Genomic DNA, 21,630 nt, shown 5'->3' on the forward strand with positions numbered 1-21,630 from the left:
GTGACATTTTAGTTCCATGTATTACAGTGGTCAACACAGTTTCAGACTTCTTTTGATTCACTTAAAAGTACTAAATACCAGGTGACCGATGCATGTACATCGGGCTTCATGTTAAGAAAACATAACGAAAGCAAAAAAATGAAAATTGTCAAGTTTATTAAAGAATGCACTATTCTTCTATAGATTCATGGAATCAAAACCTTTTAAGAAAGTTAAACATCTTTAACAGTAATAAATAAAGTATAAATGGTTTGTTACATGCCGTAATTACTAATTAAAAGCGACACCGTACAACAAAATACAAAAGCACTTGTAATTCAATGTATAAAATCGAGCATTTACTGGATGAATCTAGCCCGCATATACATTATCTGGATTTCGTTCAACTACGATCAAGATCTCATCTGTAACGAGATGGATATTTTCTTAACATTATTTCATTTCAGTTTCAAGGAAATTCTACCACCACTGTAACATGATCACTCGTTTTATTTTTAATATACCACTGTAGCGATTTAAATCGGAATGTGTTGCCGGTGCATCGACCAATTAAAGTAGTATTAGCATGTTGATTGCATTGTTTCGTCTATTTGTGCGTGTGCTATAACGATTTGTATGTGTAACTCTTATTTGTTTGCGTCACCTTTCTGTGTGGGAGACCGCATTATTGTGTAATATCCTAATTTGTCAACATACGAGACATAAGCTATTAAGTGCAGCTTTCCCGTATTAGGACGAGACCGATAGTTTTGATATCAATTATCAACAGCCGTGCATGCATGATCAGTGAGCACATGATGTGTGCATAATGAAGTTGAGAAAATATAATATCTAAATGGAAAAGGGTACACATTTCTTTCTTTTGAGAAAATATTAACATAATTTGTCGCCAATGAACACCATATCGTCAATGTCAGCAATAATCAGCATTAACACACTCCCATCATGCGTTCTCTGTTATCGTCAGACGGTTGATAAATTAAAATTAAAAGTTACCAACATAGATTGATGGCAACACCATTACTGCGTACGATGACAAAGATGATTTTTATCTTTCTAATACAAATACCATAACGCGGCTATAAACCTGTGATGAGCGCAATCGTGTTATAGAAGCGCTTAGTCACTTGTCTTTGATCACATTCACTACTGGATTTCTAGTAGGTAGTATTTCATTGGGTTTGGTAATGGTAACTCCGACACTTTCCTAGCTAAGTCTCTCCTCAAGGCAGCATAGATGGCGACACGTGCGATTTCCTTTAAAGTTCTAGGGATTTTCGCTGAGTTTTGTGAGCAACCTGACAAAGTCGTGTCCAGTGGCGCCCAGGGGGTGGAAACGTGCCATGAATCTAGCATTGTTGAGACAGTCGTACAACGCACAATGACTCATGGTGTTACAAAAGAGAAGCAGCAGGTCCTGCGCATGCCCATCATCAAAAAGACTGTCAAACTCTTTCACCTCGTAAATATAGTGATTGAGAGCCTGTGTGCCTTGGCGTTTCAGAAATATGGAGCTTTGTGAATGACAGATAATGGGCTCAGAGGCATATGGTTCCAAGTCAGGGTCTGCACCCCACTGGAACAGTGTTATGAGCCATTGTCTTATCACTGCAAAGTCTGAAGTGCTGTTCGCCTGTTGAGCCAATCGAACAAAGTCAATTAATGCATTTCCTGAGCCGCCTTGTAAGTGTTTGCACTTTCGTTTGGACGCACGATTCGGATTCATTCCGTATTTCAACAGAAGTTCAAGCACCTGATTCACAAGACGAGCATACATTGCCAAAATATCTTTCTGGATCGGTGGTAAATACCTCTGGCCACCAAAGTAGCGACTCGCAATCTCCGATAGCAGTGTAGAACATGTACCATGTTCCCCATACATGAAGTTTGTTTCAGCACCGTGACAAAGAAGGACCTCCATAGTCTCCAGAATACCTTTTTGTTCAAGACAGATATCGTCAATGTCCATTTCTGCAAGACATTGGAGTAAAAGAATAAGAGGTGTGTGACCAACAGGACATTGTGAGTTTGGATTGGATCCATGTTTCAGTAGAACTTCTACTGCCTTTTTCAAATAGCCAAAGTCGTTCTTGTATAAATACTGTGTGTCGATGGAGTCCCGGATGCAAGAAGTTGCTGTCTGTTGCTGGCTGCAGAAAGATTTGAGAGCAATGTGTAAAAGTTTATTGATAGGTGTAAGATAAAGACGGTTTTCAAAGTGAGGATCGGCATTGAACTGAAGAAGCATTTCTAAAGTACCAATGATCTGTTCCTGATAGTCTGTTTGCATTTCGCCTCGAGATACATGACGGTCATGGTCTTGCTTGTGGAGAAGATGACCTCCAATGTAGCCCACGTGTGTAACAAGAACATGCAGGGGAGTTTCGCTGTCATTATTTACTTCGTTTATCATCTGCTCCAATCCTGTTGTCAGGAGAAATTTTGTTGTTTCAAAAATCGTGAATAGCCCATCAATATCATTTCTATACAGTCTGTGAAGAGCTGTTTCACCCATTCTTGAAATACCTCTGGCATCAGCTCCATGTTCTATCAGAATCCTCACACACTTTTCTCCCCAACCAACAGCTGCTAGTAGAGGAGTGTCCATTTCATTGTCTAACGAATTAACTTCATCTGGGAATTTCTTGCAGAAATATTGGATACAATCTGCAGATCCCTTATGGCAGGAGAAATGGAGACACACTGATGGCAAGGGCAAAGGTACACCTTGCTCTGTCATTTGGGACAAAATCAATTTCACACAAGAAATATTATTTTCAGCTATTGCACTAAACACTGGCAGGGATGGTTCTTTCTGACAAGCAAACACAGGTCGATCTAACATTCCCATCCATTTGGCATATTCCACTGCTTGATGCCGACCTGGGTAACAAAGACCTCCAACTTCACATACATCTGCTCCATTCTTCAGGAGAATTTCCAATATTCCTTCATAGCCCAAGTGTGCTGCCAGGTGCAGAGGAGGACTGCACTTCGTGTGATAGCGAATAACCTTGCTCTTAGCGAGAAGAATGATGATATCCTTACGGCCATTTATTACCGCAAGTTGTAGCAAATTGTATCCATTAACTTGGTCTTTCACACACAGGATATTCTCATCTGTTGGTAACTCCTTTACCAGTTTGCCAATGCTGGATTCCTGTGGGTCCTTCTTGTGCTTGAGAAGGTCAATCACCCTCAGCACTTTGAGTTCTGTTTCACGAGACAGGGGCTTGAGGTGGGATCTGAACAGTAATCTGACAGGCCATGATGCCTTGAAGTACTGATTCAGGTGGTACAGACAGTCATATGTGAAATCCAGGAAGGATGCCATGTCCGTAGAAGTTTCCCAGACCTTTGTGTGCCTGGTAGAGAGTCACAGATCTTTACCTGCTTGGCAGAGTCCTGCCTACTTGTTTGGCAACAGTACCGGCTTCATCACGTGGTCTGAAACATCAATATAAATGAAATTTAGAATCTTATTTTATAACAGTACCAGATGAAAACTGACTCCATCTATAGAAGAGTTTGATCAGGTTCAAAGACTTGTTCATTATAAATCATATTATATAAGGAGTAGATGATGATCAGGTTCAAAGACTTGTTCATTATAAATCATATTATATAAGGAGTAGATGATGATCAGGTTCAAAGACTTGTTCATTATAAATCATATTGTATAAGGAGTAGATGATGTAAATTGAGTCCATTGAATAACTTCACTTTAAGCAAAACAACGTCATCAAACATATATATGGAAATGCTCCTATTTATAATATAACCCCATGCTTAATAAATCAATTGTAAAATAACCCTTTTAGTTGGTTTAACAGTGTAGATAAATCATATACCAACCAAAATTAGGTATGACACAAAAAAGTATGTAAAGAATTATATTGCATTACTACACAGGGTTGAGAAAGACAGCTAGCTGGCACACACTATGACACCGCAATCACAATAGAGTATCGTCATCATTTTATGTGGGGTAGTAGCAAATTGATAACATCATCAGTTTTGATGCGCATTTTCGTGATAGAGTGGTAAAAAAAAATTTACAATACCTTACAACTTGTTACTTTTTAAGTACAGTATGTGAGAAAAATAATCAAACATGGGCCTTTATATTACCATAGACAGGGATTTCTCACATCCTTCACAGGATTATCCCGCAGTTGCTAACCATCAATTTTGACGCACATTCCAACGAGCATTTTAGATGGCTCGATGAATAACTTGCATTTGCTTGCAAGTATGTGAGAAAAATAATCTAACATGGGTTTGTTCCGTTGACAGGTTTATGTCTACCCTAATGTAAGGGATTGCATTGGCTGGCCAGCACTCTGCAAGCCAAACTCTTAAACTGGAGAATACATATCCCTGTCTACAGAACAAACCCATGTTAGATTATATTAATCTGAACCATCTTGTAAGAGTTTGGCTGGCAAACCTTGTGCTGACCAGCCAAACTTTCATACTTGGGTTAAGATATCTCTATCCACGGAACAGGCCCATGTAAGATTCTATTAATCACAAAAAACGAAATGAAACTACCAACCTACCTTTGGTTTAACATGTATTTTACAGGATAAATGTGTCCTATTTATGGATTTCCGTATAGAGAGGTGTCCTGATATAGCCAGAAGATTAGATCATTAGAGATAACCGATTTAACAACAGTACATGAAGATGTTCAAGGCCTAGGTGTTGGAGGTATGTTACCTTGACCTATATAGCTAGATCATACAGATAAAAATTGTTTTTGTTCTTATGTATACTACAACCTCTAACTCTTACTACACCACACAGATGAAATAGTAGGTACAAAATTATCAATATGCTTCGTCTGACTGTGCGACCTCTATAAACACACAATTTGTCAGGGATAATCATTTGCCAGGGCCCTCCTAAATATGTCCCATTCATTTTACCATTTTCTATTAACTTTACCTAAATTATCTCCTGTTCTTTATATGAGTTAATGTATAGATGGCATATTGCTCTTAACTCAACCTAACTTAAATTTTTTTTTTTTTTTTTTTTTTAATTTTTATTGATGTGCCTGATCCGTAGATTTACTACATATACATCCCTCTGAGAGTCTTCATCCTTCTGAACCCTCTAGTAACAAACTTTAAGTTTGTGACTTATTTAATTAACTGTTACAAATTCCTACATCAACTTCTGTTTGGGCACCAATTCGAATTTATTCCAACCAAATACTTCCAAACCTTAGAAACAAATCTACCCATTCACATCAGTTCTCTCAAACCAGTTTCAGTACATATATCATATTATTAGTAATTTATGTCAGAAGTAATTAAGGAGACAGCAACTGTTGATCAATATACATATAGAAGATCTGGCCCCAGTTTCATCAACATTCCTGAATTATAGGAAATTCGTAATTGTTTCCATAGGAAAGCTATATAGAATCTAAGGGGATATCTTAGTGAAGGAATTAAAGCTTCCATAAATTCTGTAATGCTTTCTATGTGAAAATTTCCATTAAGGAGTCTTCCTTAAGTTAAGGAACTTAATGAGATTGGTCCTTAGTATATCTAGCCACTTTATAACGGTCTACACACATATGTATTAAGGCTAAGAAAATGGCTCAAGATTTACTTTCAGCACTACTAACTACATCTTTACATGTAATACTAATTGTTAATTATATAACTGCCTATATTGATAGTATTGATAGACGTTACCTAACATTTCATGCAATATGTTGATGTAATGAGTTACGACTGTGACAATTCAATATCAGTGTACTTCCTATCTACAAATTAAACCTACTTTCAGGAATTATCAGTAATTTTGTAGGATTTTGGACATGCAGGTACTTGCATGGACTAGGCTCACTATAGTTCCATACAAATTATGTTTGTCCAATGCAACATAGCAGTTTTACACATAAAAGGAAGAGGAGAACGAAAGGAAAAGTAGAGAAAAGACCAATTACGGGTTATCCCAGAGGGATGAATGATCTTTATATAATACTTATTACTGTAAACGTACATATTTTAGCGGTAATTTTATTTTAGCGCTTTTCGCGCTAGAAGCCTTGCGCTAAATTATGATTGCGCTAATTACTTTTTCTACGTTATATTTCTATAGAAAGTTCTGTTGATGCGCTAATTCATCATTGCATTAACTGGCTAAAATCTGCAAATGCGCTAAAATTTGATTGCGCTAAAATAAATACGTTTACAGTATTTTAGATATACAGATATTTGAATTGATAAGGTAAAAATCCAAATGACTTGCTATAGCTATGGTTATTGTCAGAAAAAAGCCCTGGAAGCTTATGTCTTGTTTTTAAATAATCTTTATTATTTTTTGTATCTTGTATGCATGCAAGTCTATATATATATACCAGCTGTAGTTTCAGTAACTACACTGTGACACCATCATCAGACATATATGACCAGCTGTACCTGAAGCATATCAACACATGCACAGGTGCTAGGCCTAGGTGTACGTGATCTTTTGCACAGATGATCATGCTAAACAGTGCAAGTTGGCAACTCAGTGACCCGTAAATAACATACTCTACCTATTATGGTACTATTACACATGTAGCAGGTCGGGGATAAATCCTGATTTCACTATTACAGTGGTATTTCTGTTTTTACTATAATTTTAAAATTCATGAAAGCTTAAGCTTGTACAGATTGTTGTGGTGTTCAGATGAACTAAATCTTAAAATTAAAAAAGAAGCAAATGAAACAGAAATTACAATTTCCTGTTAGAAAACAGGTGATTTTTTTTCAGAAAAATACGCTGGTAACATTTTAATTTTAACGAAGTAATCGTAGCAACTAAGGACATGGATCATGCACCTACCAACCATAACTCTCGCTTTTTCTGGCGGAATTCATGCGATTTGCTGTATCTGTATATCTGTTTGGTACTGGAAGCTCCTTGATTATGTCGAGTATTTATGTAACCCTGGTAAATACTAGCCACAATACACCGCTCAGCTTGAGAGACCTTCCCTTTAGCTCGATCGGTTGAGTGTAAGACTAGTAAGCTAGAGGTCCTTGGTTCAATCCTTAGTGGAGGCAGTGATTTAGATTTTAATTAATCATGCGATCTGTTATAATTTGTTGCCCATGTTTGGCCTCGAGTATGATACTCATCGCTGCTCGAGAAAGCATCGCTGTTACCCCTGAAAAACTTGAGGACAAGTTCTTTCCTGGAGGGGGAGTATATATGTAACCCTGGTAAACACTAGCCGCAATATACTACTCGGCTAGAGAGACCTTCTCTTTACCTCAATAGGCTAGTAAGATAGAAGTCATGGGCTCGATCCCTAGTAGAGACAGTGATTTAAATTTGATTAATCATATGCACTCTGTTACATTTATTACCGGGTGAATGAGAGCGCTTGATAGTTTATATTGTTCTTGGTGTGATATATCTTGCTCTAAATGTCTTATATAAGGTTGGTGATGTTGTTTTGTGGTCTGGTTCCACTCCTTCACTGATCTTGGAAAGAAGGAATTCCTGTAAATCTTTGTGTTACACCGAAATGGTCTAAATGTACTGGTGTTTGTACGTTTTGTCTGTTTGGTATTTTCAGTGAGATAGTTTTTTAGAGGTATAGCCACCAAACCCCGGATAATTTTGTAGAAAGACACGAGTACGCTCTCATCGTTTCTACTATGGCTTATATTAATATATAGTGACATCAGGATTTCTCTCCAAACTGTGCAGGTTTGGGGTGCGACAAAAAAACTTACCGTAATCTTTCATAATATCATAACACATACAAGATCTACAGTGCATCTTTAACGCTTAGCTTTGTTTCGCCAGCCAATATCTTTAAGACTCGGCACAAAGACGTTATGTCAACATTTTGCGTTATGACACGGACAGATTTGTGTCACGAAAATGTAAACATTAGATTTGCAGCCCGGTCTGCATTGAACCGGAATACTATTTCCAAATATCAAACATCTTAAAGTGCGATTTGATTAATTTGGTAAGAATAAGGAGAAGTAAACTTACATCACGCACGGTAGTTATTTGCTGACACTAAGTTAGCAGTGAGTACAGTCAACACAGCATCATCACCTGCTAAACAGTGGCCTCCAGCTAGATCGACCTTGAACTTGGGTGCTGTTTACTTGCCTCACGCCACGAAAGAGTGTAGCCTAAGCTTATCGCGTGATGATTATGGATTGTGGGTTCGACGCTCAGCAAGTTTGTTTTGTTTTTGTTTTTTTTTATTAATATCAAATATTTCTTTATATTATTTTTTCACGGTGATAAATATTATAGAAACAAATTAATTATCTATTAAATAAATAAATGAATAGAATATATAAATGAATAAACATTTCCATTCTGATCGAGTATCGGACCTCGATTCTTTAGAAGAAGGTTTAGAGATAACAACAAAATCATTGCTGTAATACAAAAATAAATGCTGTAATACAAAATAAATGCTGTAAGATGACAACAAAAAACACTACTGTAATTAAGATGACAACAAAAAACCTACTGTAATTAAGATGACAACAAAAATCACTGCTGTAATTAAGATGACAACAAAAATCACTGCTGTAATTAAGATGACAACAAAAATCTCTACTAGGCCTATAAGATGACAACAAAAATCACTACTATAAGACAGAGACCTACATTTTGTATATACTAAATTAATATAGGTCTCTGTATAAGATGACAACAAAAGTCACTACTGTAAGATGACAACAAAAATCACTACTGTAATATGTCAATAAATAAATAAATAAACTGAGTGTTAAAGTGTGAGAGGAAACCGAAGTTATCTGCAGAAAACTGTAGAAATTCCACGTGCTAGGGTAGGTGACCACATACAAAAATTTTTCACATCTTGTCAGGGAAACGATCCCTAGCAATCTAGATAGAGACAATGCACGCCCACCTTGATTAATCTTAATCTTTGCCTATGTTAGAATGACAGAAAAAAATCAAATAAAAGTCTCCTAAATAAATATTCCCACACAATTAACAATGGGAAGTGATGGAGAAATTTTATCTTCATGAGTACAACTGTACATTCAGGTGAGTATATCAAGTCAGATATGTATTCAGGTGAGTATGCCAAGTCAGATATGTATTCAGGTATGTATACCAAGTCAGATATGTATTCAGGTGAGTATACCAAGTTAGATATGTATGCAGGTGAGTATACCAAGTCATATATGTATTCAGGTATGTATACCAAGTCAGATATGTATTCAGGTATGTATACCAAGTTAGATATGTATGCAGGTGAGTATATCAAGTCAGATATGTATTCAGGTGAGTATACAAAGTCAGATATGTATTCGGGTGAGTATACCAAGTCAGATACGTATTCAGGTGAGTATATCAAGTCAGATATGTATTCAGGTGAGTATATCAAGTCAGATATGTATTCAGGTGAGTATAACAAGTCAGATATGTATTCGGATGAGTATATCAAGTCATATATGTATTCAGGTGAGTATATCAAGTCAGATATGTATTCAGGTGAGTATAACAAGTCAGATATGTATTCGGATGAGTATACCAAGTCAGATACGTACTCAGGTGAGTATATCAAGTCAGATATGTATATTAGGTGAGTATATCATGTCAGATATGTATTCAGGTGAGTATATCAAGTCAGATATGTATTCAGGTGAGTATAACAAGTCAGATATGTATTCGGATGAGTATATCAAGTCATATATGTATTCAGGTGAGTAAAAACCACCAAAACCAAATCTAACGATTTTACCACCGACAGAAATAGACAGACATTCAACTACCAAAACCGTAAGCGGTTATCCTTTGATGAACACTGAACTAAAGATCAGAGAAGAATCCTGGTGTCCACCATTAAATGACCTTTATTGGATCTTCGTAAGATTGTTATTCTACACTGTTTTTCTTCATACTTTAAGGATTTGAAAACAAGGGGATCATAATATAAAATCTGAGAAAGATCAAAGAAGACTCTCTGAGAAATAAGGTTAACAAACTTCCACTGATACAAGAGGAACCTCTAAAAGTGACCAACGGAACCTTTAGATAAGGGGCAATTAATAACTCAGAAAATAGTGATTACAAATTTTATCAAAATTTTAAATGTCCACCTCTCGGCCATCTAATTTTGCTACTAGTCTCAAAAAGGAAAACGTAAAACTGGGCACCAGAGAGAACATACAAGTGTACGTATGTAATTTGAGAGATATCCTTCGTTTACCTTTTAAAAGTAGTGATAACAAGGGTTGGTTATGGACGGGCGATTTGTAAAGTCCACCTTCTGATGACGATGGTGCAAGGAAACAGGGTGTTTTCACTAATTAGACGAATGTTTTGGTTTGTTAGCTATCCCGTGCGGACACCATACTTCCCAGACATCTAAACAAGTCCAACGATGAACAGTTATACCGGAATAAGAGACCTGAACCACAGTCTGAGGGGGAAGGTGCATACACAAAATGTAGAGTTTTTACTTTACTAAACATTAGAGTCTTGGGATAGAATAATGTATTACTCCCGAAAAAAGGAGATAAAAACAACAAGATCCATTTGAAATTCTGCGGTAACATTCCGTGGGATTGTGATGCTAATTAACACTAAAATGTGTGCACATAAAAATTGAAGTTTGAGTAGAACAACGCTTAACACAAACATTATGTAGTCAAGTACCGGGTTCATACATTCATATTTTGAATACAGATGTAGCATTTCTGCTTTCGTATGTATTTCTGTATTCGACTTCCGAATGTTTCAGCTTTCGCAAGTTTTTCTGTATTCGACTTCCGAATGTTTCAGCTTTCGTATGTATTTCTGTATTCGACTTCCAAATGTTTCAGCTTTTGTATGTATTTCTGTATTCGACTTCCGAATGTTTCAGCTTTCGTATGTATTTCTGTATTCGACTTCCGAATGTTTCAGCTTTCGTATGTATTTCTGTATTCGACTTCCGAATGTTTCAGCTTTCGTATGTGTAACCCTTCTAGCTCGGCGATACAACTCGACACGAGTTTATGGTTTCACTGTGTTTATTTTCTATATATATATGAACCAGCGACCGGAGAGGAAGGCAATACTGTGACAATATAGAATATATCTATGCAGGAGCTCCGTCCTGCTTCGCAGCTAAGTGCTGAGTGAATGGGACATACAGGGTAGACAGGGTGGTGATGTGTGCAGGTGGAATCACGTGCAACTCGCTCACGACACGATATACCCGTGGTGACACGGGTACATCCAAAACAGCACAAACAAGTGTGACTTAGTGCAATGAGTACACCCTGTTACATATTCCCCCCCTTTCCTTGAATGACACCCGACATTCCCAGGATGTACCCAGTGTTGTCATACTATACTGGTTATCTACATCAAGGGTTAAAGCCACACTGACTATAGGAATACATATTCCAAGTTAATGAGATATACCTATAGACAGTGTGTCATAACATTGTACTAGTAACAATGAAGTTTAGGCGCACAGACTCAGTACCCAAGGCTATAAGGCACTTATATCAACCATATGATAACTTGTACTCTTTTACAAAAGACAAGGAGATTTACTACATATTTGGGTGAGATGGTTTAAGTTCACCCGGAAAGGTTATCACAAATTCACAAGGCCAATCTCATTGAGTCTATATGTACCTGTAGAAAGTTGTTCTGGTAAGAACAATATATGTAACTTCTATAAAACAACTTAGTGATAAAATACAAACTAGATTTACCTACAACACCTGATATTGAGTGGTTGGGGAGCCCCCTACCTACTCACAGGCGAATAGGAGACATATTTTATAAAACAAGTTAAGGATAAAACCAAGATAAAATTATCACAATTTAGAATTCTACACGAATATTTCATGATCACCAGATCTCATCAGCTCAGCCTGTTGAGAGAGTACCCAATGACCGTACCTATCCGGTGGTTTACGTGTTCTAGTGGACTGTCGAACCACTGGTGGGCTCTGTGTTGGTGCTATGAGGGAACTTCCCTCAAGATCACCGATATCTGAGACTGTTGGATCACTGGTAATATCACCCAGTTCTACACTGGTGTCTCCAAGTTCCACTACACTGACACCCTCATCGTGATCTGTGACCTCAATGGATATAGGTTTCGGGGCAGTACCGGTCAGGGTATGGGGTTTTCTCTCTGGACGTTTCCTGGAAATTTGTCGCTGTACAGGTTCCTCATCGGATTCTGATACTTCAGAACTCTCCGATCCAGAGGACATGTCGATTGGGTTAGGGGGAGTTGGCTTGGATGACCTTGCTTTGCAGCGGCTCTCCTCGATGGGGACATCTATGGGCATAGCATTGAAGTACATCAACATATTCCGGTGTAGGGTCCGCTTACGTCCCTTCCCGGTCTCAAGTTGTACCTCGTATACAGGAATATCACTACTAGGCCTATTGATAACCTTGTAGGGTTCCTGTTCCCATCTATCTGCCAATTTGTTCTTTCCCTTTAGACCGACCTTCCTTACAAGGACACGATCTCCTATTTCGAGTTTTGACTCCCGAATCGACCTGTCATAACGACTTTTATTGCGTGCAGACACCTTGGCGGCCTCAGTACCAGCAACCTTGTAGGCATATTTCATCCTATCTCTAAGCTTACTGACGTACGAGGCATGGTCTGTCGCCCCTTGTTCACAAGGGTCTGTTCCAAGGAAAACATCCACAGACAGGCGAGGATGCCAACCGAACATTAAAAAATGTGGTGAGAAACCGGTGGCATCGCTCCGTGAAGCATTATAGGCTTGGACTAATGGCGCTACATAAGACTTCCAGTCCACTTTCTGGTGCTCCTCAAGGGTAGCCAGCATACCAAGAAGTGTACGGTTAAACCGTTCGGCTGACCCATTTCCCATGGGATGGTAGGGGGTAGTTCTGGTTTTCTGAACTCCTGCGATCTTACAGAGTTCTCTTATAACTTTGCTCTCAAAGTTGCGACCCTGATCACTATGGAGACGTTCAGGAAAACTGTAAAAGGCTATGAAATGTTCATAAAGTGCCTTCGCAGTTGTGTGTGCTGTCTGGTTCCGACAGGGCACAGCCTGAGCGTACCTGGTAAAATGATCAGTTATCACCAGAATATTTTCAATACCACCCTTCGAGGGCTCCAATGTGAGAAAGTCCATGCAGACTAACTCCATCGGTCTCGTGGTATGGATTGGTACCAGCTCAGCCCGCGGGCCTACTGGAGTTTTGCGTCTTATGCACCGTCCACAGTTCTCAACTCTGTCATCTACATCTTTTTCTAGACCTGGCCAGTAAAACCTCTGTCTAGCTAACCAAAGAGTTTTCTCCCTTCCCTGATGACCAACATCATCATGGACCCCTTTCAGCGCTAGGGAGTGGTATTGTCTTGGCAGCACTAGCTGTTTTACCTCCTGACCGTCTAGAGAGGTGGTTCTGTATAGCACGCCCTCGTGTAGATGAAACCTTTTCCAAGTTCTCATAATTTTCTGAACATATGGGGACTCATCCTTCCGGTTATTCCCCCTGGGATGAAAACCGGCTCTCTTAAGGTCTATAACCCTGGCAATATCCTTATCCTCCTCCTGCTGTTTCCCCCAATCAATTGTGCTAAGACCATCTTTACATGTAATACCCTCACTGGCCAGGTGAGAGGACAGCTTAGTATGGTCAGCAACACTGTCAATCAGTGGAGCTAGAACAGTTGAGGACTGGCATACAGCCTTAACAACATCAGAGTTACAGAATGATATACGAGAGAGGCCGTCTGCATCAGCATTGTTTCTCCCAGCTCGGTATGTCAAAGTAAAGTTGTAGTTAGCCAAAGCGGCTACCCACCTATGGCTAGTGGCATCCAGTTTAGCTTTACCCAGCACATAAGTCACAGGGTTATTATCTGTTACAACTTCAAATGTATTTCCATAGAGGTAATCATGAAATTTATCAGTAACAGCCCACTTTAGTGCCAGGAACTCAAGCTTATGAGCTGGATAATTGCGCTCACTTGGTCTTAGTCCTCTGCTTGCGTACGCAATGACCCTCTCCTTACCTTCATGCTTCTGATACAATACACCGCCTAAGCCGGTACCACTAGCATCAGTATGCAAAATAAAAGGTTTGGTAAAGTCAGCATACGCAAGTACAGGAGGACTGATAAGCTTCTCCTTTACAGTATCAAACGCCACCTGCTGAGTATCACCCCAGGTCCACTCAGCTTTCTGTGTACGCTTTGATTTCTTAGACTTTGAAGCCTTGTTTGACTTGACAACCTTTTTTGACTTGTTAGCCTTCTTGGTTAAGTCATGACCCTGTAAAAGCTTATTCAGGGGTTGTACTATCTTGGCATAGTCTTTCACAAACCGTCGATAGTACCCGCTAAACCCCCAAGAACTGGCGCAGCTCCTTCAGGTTTGTAGGTGCTGGCCAAGTCTTGACCGCAGATACCTTCTCTGGATCTGTAGCTATGCCATTTTCAGATACGACATGACCGAGATATGTCACTTCAGGTTTGAAGAACTCGCATTTTGATGGTTTGAGTTTCAAGCCGTGCTGGACGAGTCTGGCGAATACTGACTCTAGTCTGTCCAGATGTTCGTCAAAGGTACGGGAAAATATTAGGATGTCATCTAAGAAGATGAGGCATTCCTTCAGATGCATATCACCCATGCACTTTTCCATCAAACGTTGGAAAGTAGCTGGAGCACAGGTGAGACCAAACCCCATTCTATTGGTTTCCCAGAATCCCAGGTTACCAACTGAGAATGCAGTTTTTTCGATATCCGATTCCTCGACCTCCACCTGCCAATAACCTGAACGCAGGTCTAGCTTAGAAAAATAACGGGAACCATTTATGGTATCCACGGTATCATCAAAGCGAGGGAGCATATATGCATCCTTTCTGGTACGTGAATTTAGCATCCGGTAGTCGATGCAGAATCTAAGACTTCCATCCTTCTTTCGTACTAGTACGACATTAGAGGAAAATGGACTATTAGACTCTCTAATCACACCAGCCTCCTGCATCTCCTTTATATGTTGACGAACCTCCTCATACATGCCAGGTGGTATCTTACGATATGGCTGTTTGAAGGGCCGTTCGTCCAACAGTTCGATCTTATGTTTAATAAGATTAGTTTTACCTAAATCGAACTGACTTTTGGAGAATGCATGTTCCCAATTACCTAAGACCTGGCGAACCCTTAATAACTGTTCCTCGGTGAGATTAGTTTTATCAATATGCACACCAAGTTCTTCAGGTAGAGATAACTTTTCCTCCTGTGATGTTGGAAGATCGGAAGCCAAATTGTCTACTACCTGTACCTGGTTAACAGTACATAATATTGACCTTGGGTTTAAAACCACAGGCTTTGCTGAGATATTACAAAGCTTCACTGGTATTTTGTGAGTAGCTGTATTTTGCTTAATTTTCAGCACCCGAGGGCAAACAGTATACCGAGACGAAGAGTTCTCCTGGTTCTCTGTGACTAGGTCAGTTATTTCCGGGTCTACACCCCGGACTATTCCATTTATGACAGCAGTTGTATAGGGAGCAATAGTGACAGGTTTCTTACTCAACATTCTCACTGCGAATGAACAGGAGATACTATCCACTGCAGCCTGCCACTCTTTAGGTACTACTGAATCCTCCAATGTTGCCCTCTTAACTAGGCGAATGACATTGGTGCCCAGGATAACAGGACAAGTACTGTTATATTCTGTGTTGGGTACAACCAGCATCAGTACCTGGAAAGCTTGTTCTGCCATAGCCGGAATCTCAACTTCACACTCTATATAGCCTAAATAATTCAAAGTTGAACCATTAGCTACTGTAACATCCAATCCTAGAGTGTCTAAGCTCTGGAGTAGAGGTTTACATTGAAGACCTGTATAAAACTTTTCTGATAGGGTAGAAACCATCGAACCACTATCTATTAGTGCTTTGACCTTTTGACCTTCGACAAAAACAGGACTTTCATTCGACACACCCAATAATCTATCTAAAATATCTTGACCTTGGCCTTTTGACTTATGTTCAGTCCCTGATTGGCCGTTAGCAGAGACTGTATCTAGTTTGGGTGATCTTCATTTTTGGCTTTCCCTTTATTGTTCCACTTACCACGGCCTCTAGACTTGTTGTAACCTCCACGGCCACGACCTTTGTTCTGACCTGACCTTTGACCTGCATCTGCTTTATCACTTGTGGACTGTGAACCAAGTTTGTTCAAAATTTTGTCCAACTTACTTTCAAGTTGAGAGTTCTTCTGCTCTAGACTTTCTAGCTTTTTAACAAACTTATCTTCCATCTCAGTAACAGAAGCAATTTGTGGGTCAGATTCAACACTAATGGCATGCTGGTGTCCTTTTTTTGGCTGGCTTGCACCTGCAGTAGAGGAGATATTTAATTCCTTCTCCACTATTCGAATTTCCCTTAAAAGCTCATTAAAGCTAGTTATTGTGTCATACTTATGACGAGTCTGACTCTTAAGTTTGTCAGATCTCAGGGAAGTCCAAAACTTATGACGCATTAGGTCATTTTTAGCCGACTTATGTAGAGAACCACTCTCTATAGCAGTCTGCAGCAAAGCCTCTAACCGGCAACCGAATGCAGTGGCAGATTCATTGGATTTCTGACTAGAGTTAAAAAACTCCTGCATCAGCATTCCATGCGTGGAAATATCCCCGAACAAAGAATCTAATTTCCCCAAGATTTCCACAGGAGAGGCTTTATCACCTACAGTTAAAAGAGTCCTCCTTGCAATACCACGAAGTGACCTCCTAATGGCCTGCACAAGGGTGCTGGAGGTGATATCTGAGTCTCTATTGAGGCATCTGATCTCATACCTCCACTCCGCATAGGAAACATCTCCTTTTAAAGGTGGCTCTTCCCCTGAAAACTGGGGTACCTTAGGGATATATTGAGAATTACCGCCATACATACTTGTACCATGGCCAGAGTGGTCTGGTGGATGTGTTTGGCTTGTACCAACAAAACTAAATTTATGCATAGGCGTGCTAGCAGCATTAGGGATAGGAGGTGGTCCCCCATCAGTAACAGGAGTAATCCTGTACTTCCCAAGTTTTGCTAGAGCCTCTAACAACTGCTCCTCAGTCAATGTGACCTCGGATTCTACATGTTCTTCCCCTTCCTCCTCCTTGACATTGTCAGGATTTTTGGAAGGTGCTCCTACTACTTCCGCCATTGGAATACAACGGAATAATATACAATATACAAAGTAAATAAATATAAAATCCTGCAAAGTACAACAGGACTATGAATGTCAAGTAAAACTGCACTTGAAATTCAACATATATACTCAATCTACAAAAGTTCCATTTAATTACTGTGGTTGGGGAGCCCCCTACCTAGCAGTGTATAATAAATGAAAACTACATAAATACACAACTAGCAGCAATCAACAAATGCCTTAGCCACTAAACGTTTCATCCAAAACCTGGCTAAGACAGGACTGGGATGTATACCATCTTTATACAACGAGTAATTAATGACTGGTTTACGACCTGCTCGTTTATACTGAAGCAAATCGCACCTGAAATTCAAAGAATGAACACCTAACCTACAATTTATGTCCTTGATATAACTATTTAAAATCTCTATGCGATTTTCCAAAATAACATCCTGCTGGTTATAGGACTCTGGGTTTGCGTGGCCTTTGTAGGCTCGCAAGCTCCGACTCTCTACATTTACAATAACTGTTCTGCACTTATGCGGCCATTATAGCCGTCGGACGTAATCCGGCGTTATCCCCCTTGCCTGCATTGTCGACTTCCGTCGTAGTCAATATGGCCCACTGGTTCACCTCTAACTTTCGTTGGGCGCCATTTGTAACCCTTCTAGCTCGGCGATACAACTCGACACGAGTTTATGGTTTCACTGTGTTTATTTTCTATATATATATGAACCAGCGACCGGAGAGGAAGGCAATACTGTGACAATATAGAATATATCTATGCAGGAGCTCCGTCCTGCTTCGCAGCTAAGTGCTGAGTGAATGGGACATACAGGGTAGACAGGGTGGTGATGTGTGCAGGTGGAATCACGTGCAACTCGCTCACGACACGATATACCCGTGGTGACACGGGTACATCCAAAACAGCACAAACAAGTGTGACTTAGTGCAATGAGTACACCCTGTTACATATGTATTTCTGTATTCGACTTCCGAATGTTTCAGCTTTCGTATGTATTTCTGTATTCGACTTCCGAATGTTTCAGCTTTCGTATATGTTTCTGTATTCGGCTTCCAAATGTTTAAGCTTTCGTATGTTTTTCTGTATTAGACTTCCGAATGATAAATGTCGTATATTGTGCAAACACCCACAGCTTCTTTCCAATAATTTTGACGTCACCAACGAGAGGGAGATATTAAAGCCATTTCAGAGGTTTGCAAAATATAGACGGTATGTGAGAACCAAAATCTGACGTTCGTGTTCATTTCATACGAGATTCATTAAAACCACCACAAATATTTCATTTTACTTCGCTTCTAAAGACAGTTTCACAAATCTCATATAAAATGGAAACGGCGTTGGTGTGGTAGAATTGAGCATTATGAAATAACGAGTACCCCCCCTCCCTTGGTGTGAAGAAATAGATTATTTTGTTATTCTGACTGACATTTTGAAAAATTTACCGAAAAGTCTTGGAGGTCAATAAATACATAGTTATATGTAAATCAAAGTAAATCAAGTCATTTCCCAAAGAGAAAATGAGGACCATCCAGTTATAGCAGGAAATGAGGACCATCCAGTTATAACAGGAAATGAGGAGTGTCCAGTTATAACAGGAAATGAGGACCATCCAGTTATAACAGGAAATGAGGAGTGTCCAGTTATAACAGGAAATGAGGAGTGTCCAGTTATAACAGGAAATGAGGAATGTCCAGCTATAACAGGAAATGAGGAGTGTCCAGCTATAACAGGAAATGAGGAGTGTCCAGCTATAACAGGAAATGAGGAATGTCCAGCTATAACAGGAAATGAGGAGTGTCCAGTGATAACAGTAAATGAGAAGTGTCCAGCCAAAACAGAAAATGAGGAGTGTCCAGTTATAACAGTAAATGAGGAATGTCCAGTTATAACAGGAAATGAGGACCATCCAGTTATAACAGGAAATGAGGAGTGTTCAGTTATAACAGAAAATGAAGAATGTCCAGTTATAACAGGAAATGAGGAGTGTCCAGCTATAACAGGAAATGAGGAGTGTCCAGCTATAACAGGAAATGAGGAATGTCCAGTTATAACAGGAAATGAGGAGTGTCCAGTTATAACAGGAAATGAGGAGTGTCCAGTTATAACAGGAAATGAGGAGTGTCCAGCTATAACAGGAAATGAGGAGTGTCCAGTGATAACAGAAAATGAGAAGTGTCCAGCCAAAACAGGAAATGAGGAGTGTCCAGTGATAACAGTAAATGAGAAGTGTCCAGCTAAAACAGAAAATGAGGAGTGTCCAGTTATAACAGTAAATGAGGAATGTCCAGTTATAACAGAGAATGAGGAATGTCCAGTTATAACAGAAAATGAGGAGTGTCCAGTTATAACAGAGAATGAGGATTGTCCAGCTATAACAGTAAATGAGGAGTGTCCAGTTATAACAGGAAATGAGGAATGTCCAGCTATAACAGGAAATGAGGAGTGTCCAGTTATAACAGAAAATGAGGAGTGTCCAGTTATAACAGAGAATGAGGATTGTCCAGCTATAACAGTAAATGAGGAGTGTCCAGTTATAACAGGAAATGAGGAATGTCCAGCTATAACAGGAAATGAGGAGTGTCCAGTTATAACAGAAAATGAGGAATGTCCAGCTATAACAGGAAATGAGGAGTGTCCAGTTATAACAGAAAATGAGGAATGTCCAGCTATAACAGGAAATAAAGAATGTCCAGCTATAACAGGAAATGAGGAATGTCCAGTTATAACAGGAAATAAAGAATGTCCAGCTATAACAGAAAATGAAGAATGTCTAGCTATAACAGGAAATGAGGAGTGTCCAGTTATAACAGAAAATGAAGAGTGTCCAGCTATAACAGAAAATGAAGAATGTCCAGCTATAACAGGAAATGAGGAGTGTCCAGTTATAACAGAAAATGAAGAATGTCCAGTTATAACAGAGAATGAGGAGTGTCCAGTTATAACAGGAAATGAGGAGTGTCCAGCTATAACAGGAAATGAAGAATGTCCAGCTATAATAGAATATGAGGAGTGTCCAGTTATAACAGGAAATGAAGAGTGTCCAGCTATAACAGGAAATGAGGAGTGTCCAGTTATAACAGTAAATGAGAAGTGTCCAGCTATAACAGGCAATGAGGAGTGTCCAGTTATAACAGAAAATGAGGAGTGTCCAGCTATAACAGTAAATGAGGATTGTCCAGCTATAACAGAAAATGAGGAGTGTCCAGTTATAACAGTAAATGAAGAATGTCCAGTTATTACAGGAAATAAAGAATGTCCAGCTATAACAGAAAATGAAGAATGTCCAGCTATAACAGGAAATGAGGAATGTCCAGCTATAACAGGAAATGAGGAGTGTCCAGTTATAACAGAAAATGAGGAGTGTCCAGTTATAACAGAGAATGAGGAATGTCCAGTTATAACAGAATATGAGGAGTGTCCAGTTATAACAGAGAATGAGGAATGTCCAGCTATAACAGGAAATGAGGAATGTCCAGTTATAACAGAGAATGAGGAGTGTCCAGTTATAAGTGGCCAATATGACGTCTTAATTCTAGCTATTGGTATAGAAAGTGAATGGGCGTTAATGGATTTGTCCTACGACTAATCTGATACGGAGCCAAGATCAAAGTATGATCGACAGTGTCCATTAATCTAAACTCTTTCAATGCACGTGTAGGCATTGTTTTATTGAAGTCGTCACTTTCTAGCTGCTTCCACACAGACTCTCCAGTTCTCCATCATTGTCTTACCCCACCTGCCGCTTGGTGTGCTACATGTTCACCAAACTACATATGGCATTTCCTTTGTTACATTTCTACTGGTGAAACGTTAAATCGTCGAGCTCTTTTCTGTCGGAGGAGATGATCTTTAGACCTCAGACAGTTTCAGAGGCCGAACCGGATGTTGATAACTGTTAGATTATGTGACATTTCCACATGTTAACGTAACAGAATGATCACTACATGTCACTGGGTCATGGGATTGGTATATCTGATAGAGAGGTAGTGATCGACGGGATAAAGACAAAATATTAAGAAATACAAAAACATTTTTATTTTGTTTAAGGTTCAACTAAATTAATCAACAACTGTTTCATAGGAGGTATATTCTTTAGACACGACAGTTGAACGTGCTTGACCAAGTTCCTTTATTGCAGATTGAAAAGCGATTTTAGTGGTTGATCCCCTATTGATTTCCCTGTTGTTTACACATCAATGACCATCATTTCCCTGTTGTTTACACACCAATGACCATCATTTCCCTGTTGTTTACACACCAATGACCATCATTTCCCTGTTGTTTACACACCAATGACCATCATTTCCCTGTTGTTTACACATCAATGACCATCATTTCCCTGTTGTTTACACATCAATGACCATCATTTCCCTGTTGTTTACACACCAATGTCCATCATTTTCTGTTGCACATTTGATAAAAAAGTTCTATTCTGTT

At 39.3% G+C, this 21,630-nt stretch overlaps 2 protein-coding genes across 2 annotated transcripts; one reads left to right on the plus strand and one right to left on the minus strand.

Annotated features, from left to right (window-relative positions):
• Positions 1 to 139: 139 nt before the first annotated feature.
• LOC117327890 (ankyrin-2-like) lies at positions 140 to 8,134 on the minus strand. The gene is given in 3 exon segments (XM_033885117.1): positions 140 to 1,272; positions 1,274 to 3,447; positions 8,017 to 8,134. Coding segments are annotated over 2 exon segments (2,187 nt in total). The 5' UTR covers positions 3,335 to 3,447; positions 8,017 to 8,134; the 3' UTR covers positions 140 to 1,146.
• A 9,120-nt stretch (positions 8,135 to 17,254) lies between these two features.
• Positions 17,255 to 20,779, plus strand: LOC117328435 (multiple epidermal growth factor-like domains protein 10). Its single transcript, XM_033885964.1, has 2 exons — positions 17,255 to 17,265; positions 18,706 to 20,779. Exons 1-2 carry the CDS (start codon positions 17,255 to 17,257, stop codon positions 20,777 to 20,779), a joined length of 2,085 nt encoding a protein of 694 aa, XP_033741855.1.
• The last annotated feature ends 851 nt before the right edge of the window (positions 20,780 to 21,630 follow it).

Source organism: Pecten maximus, chromosome 5, assembly GCF_902652985.1.
Source record: "Pecten maximus chromosome 5, xPecMax1.1, whole genome shotgun sequence".
Lineage (NCBI taxonomy): Eukaryota > Metazoa > Mollusca > Bivalvia > Pectinida > Pectinidae > Pecten > Pecten maximus.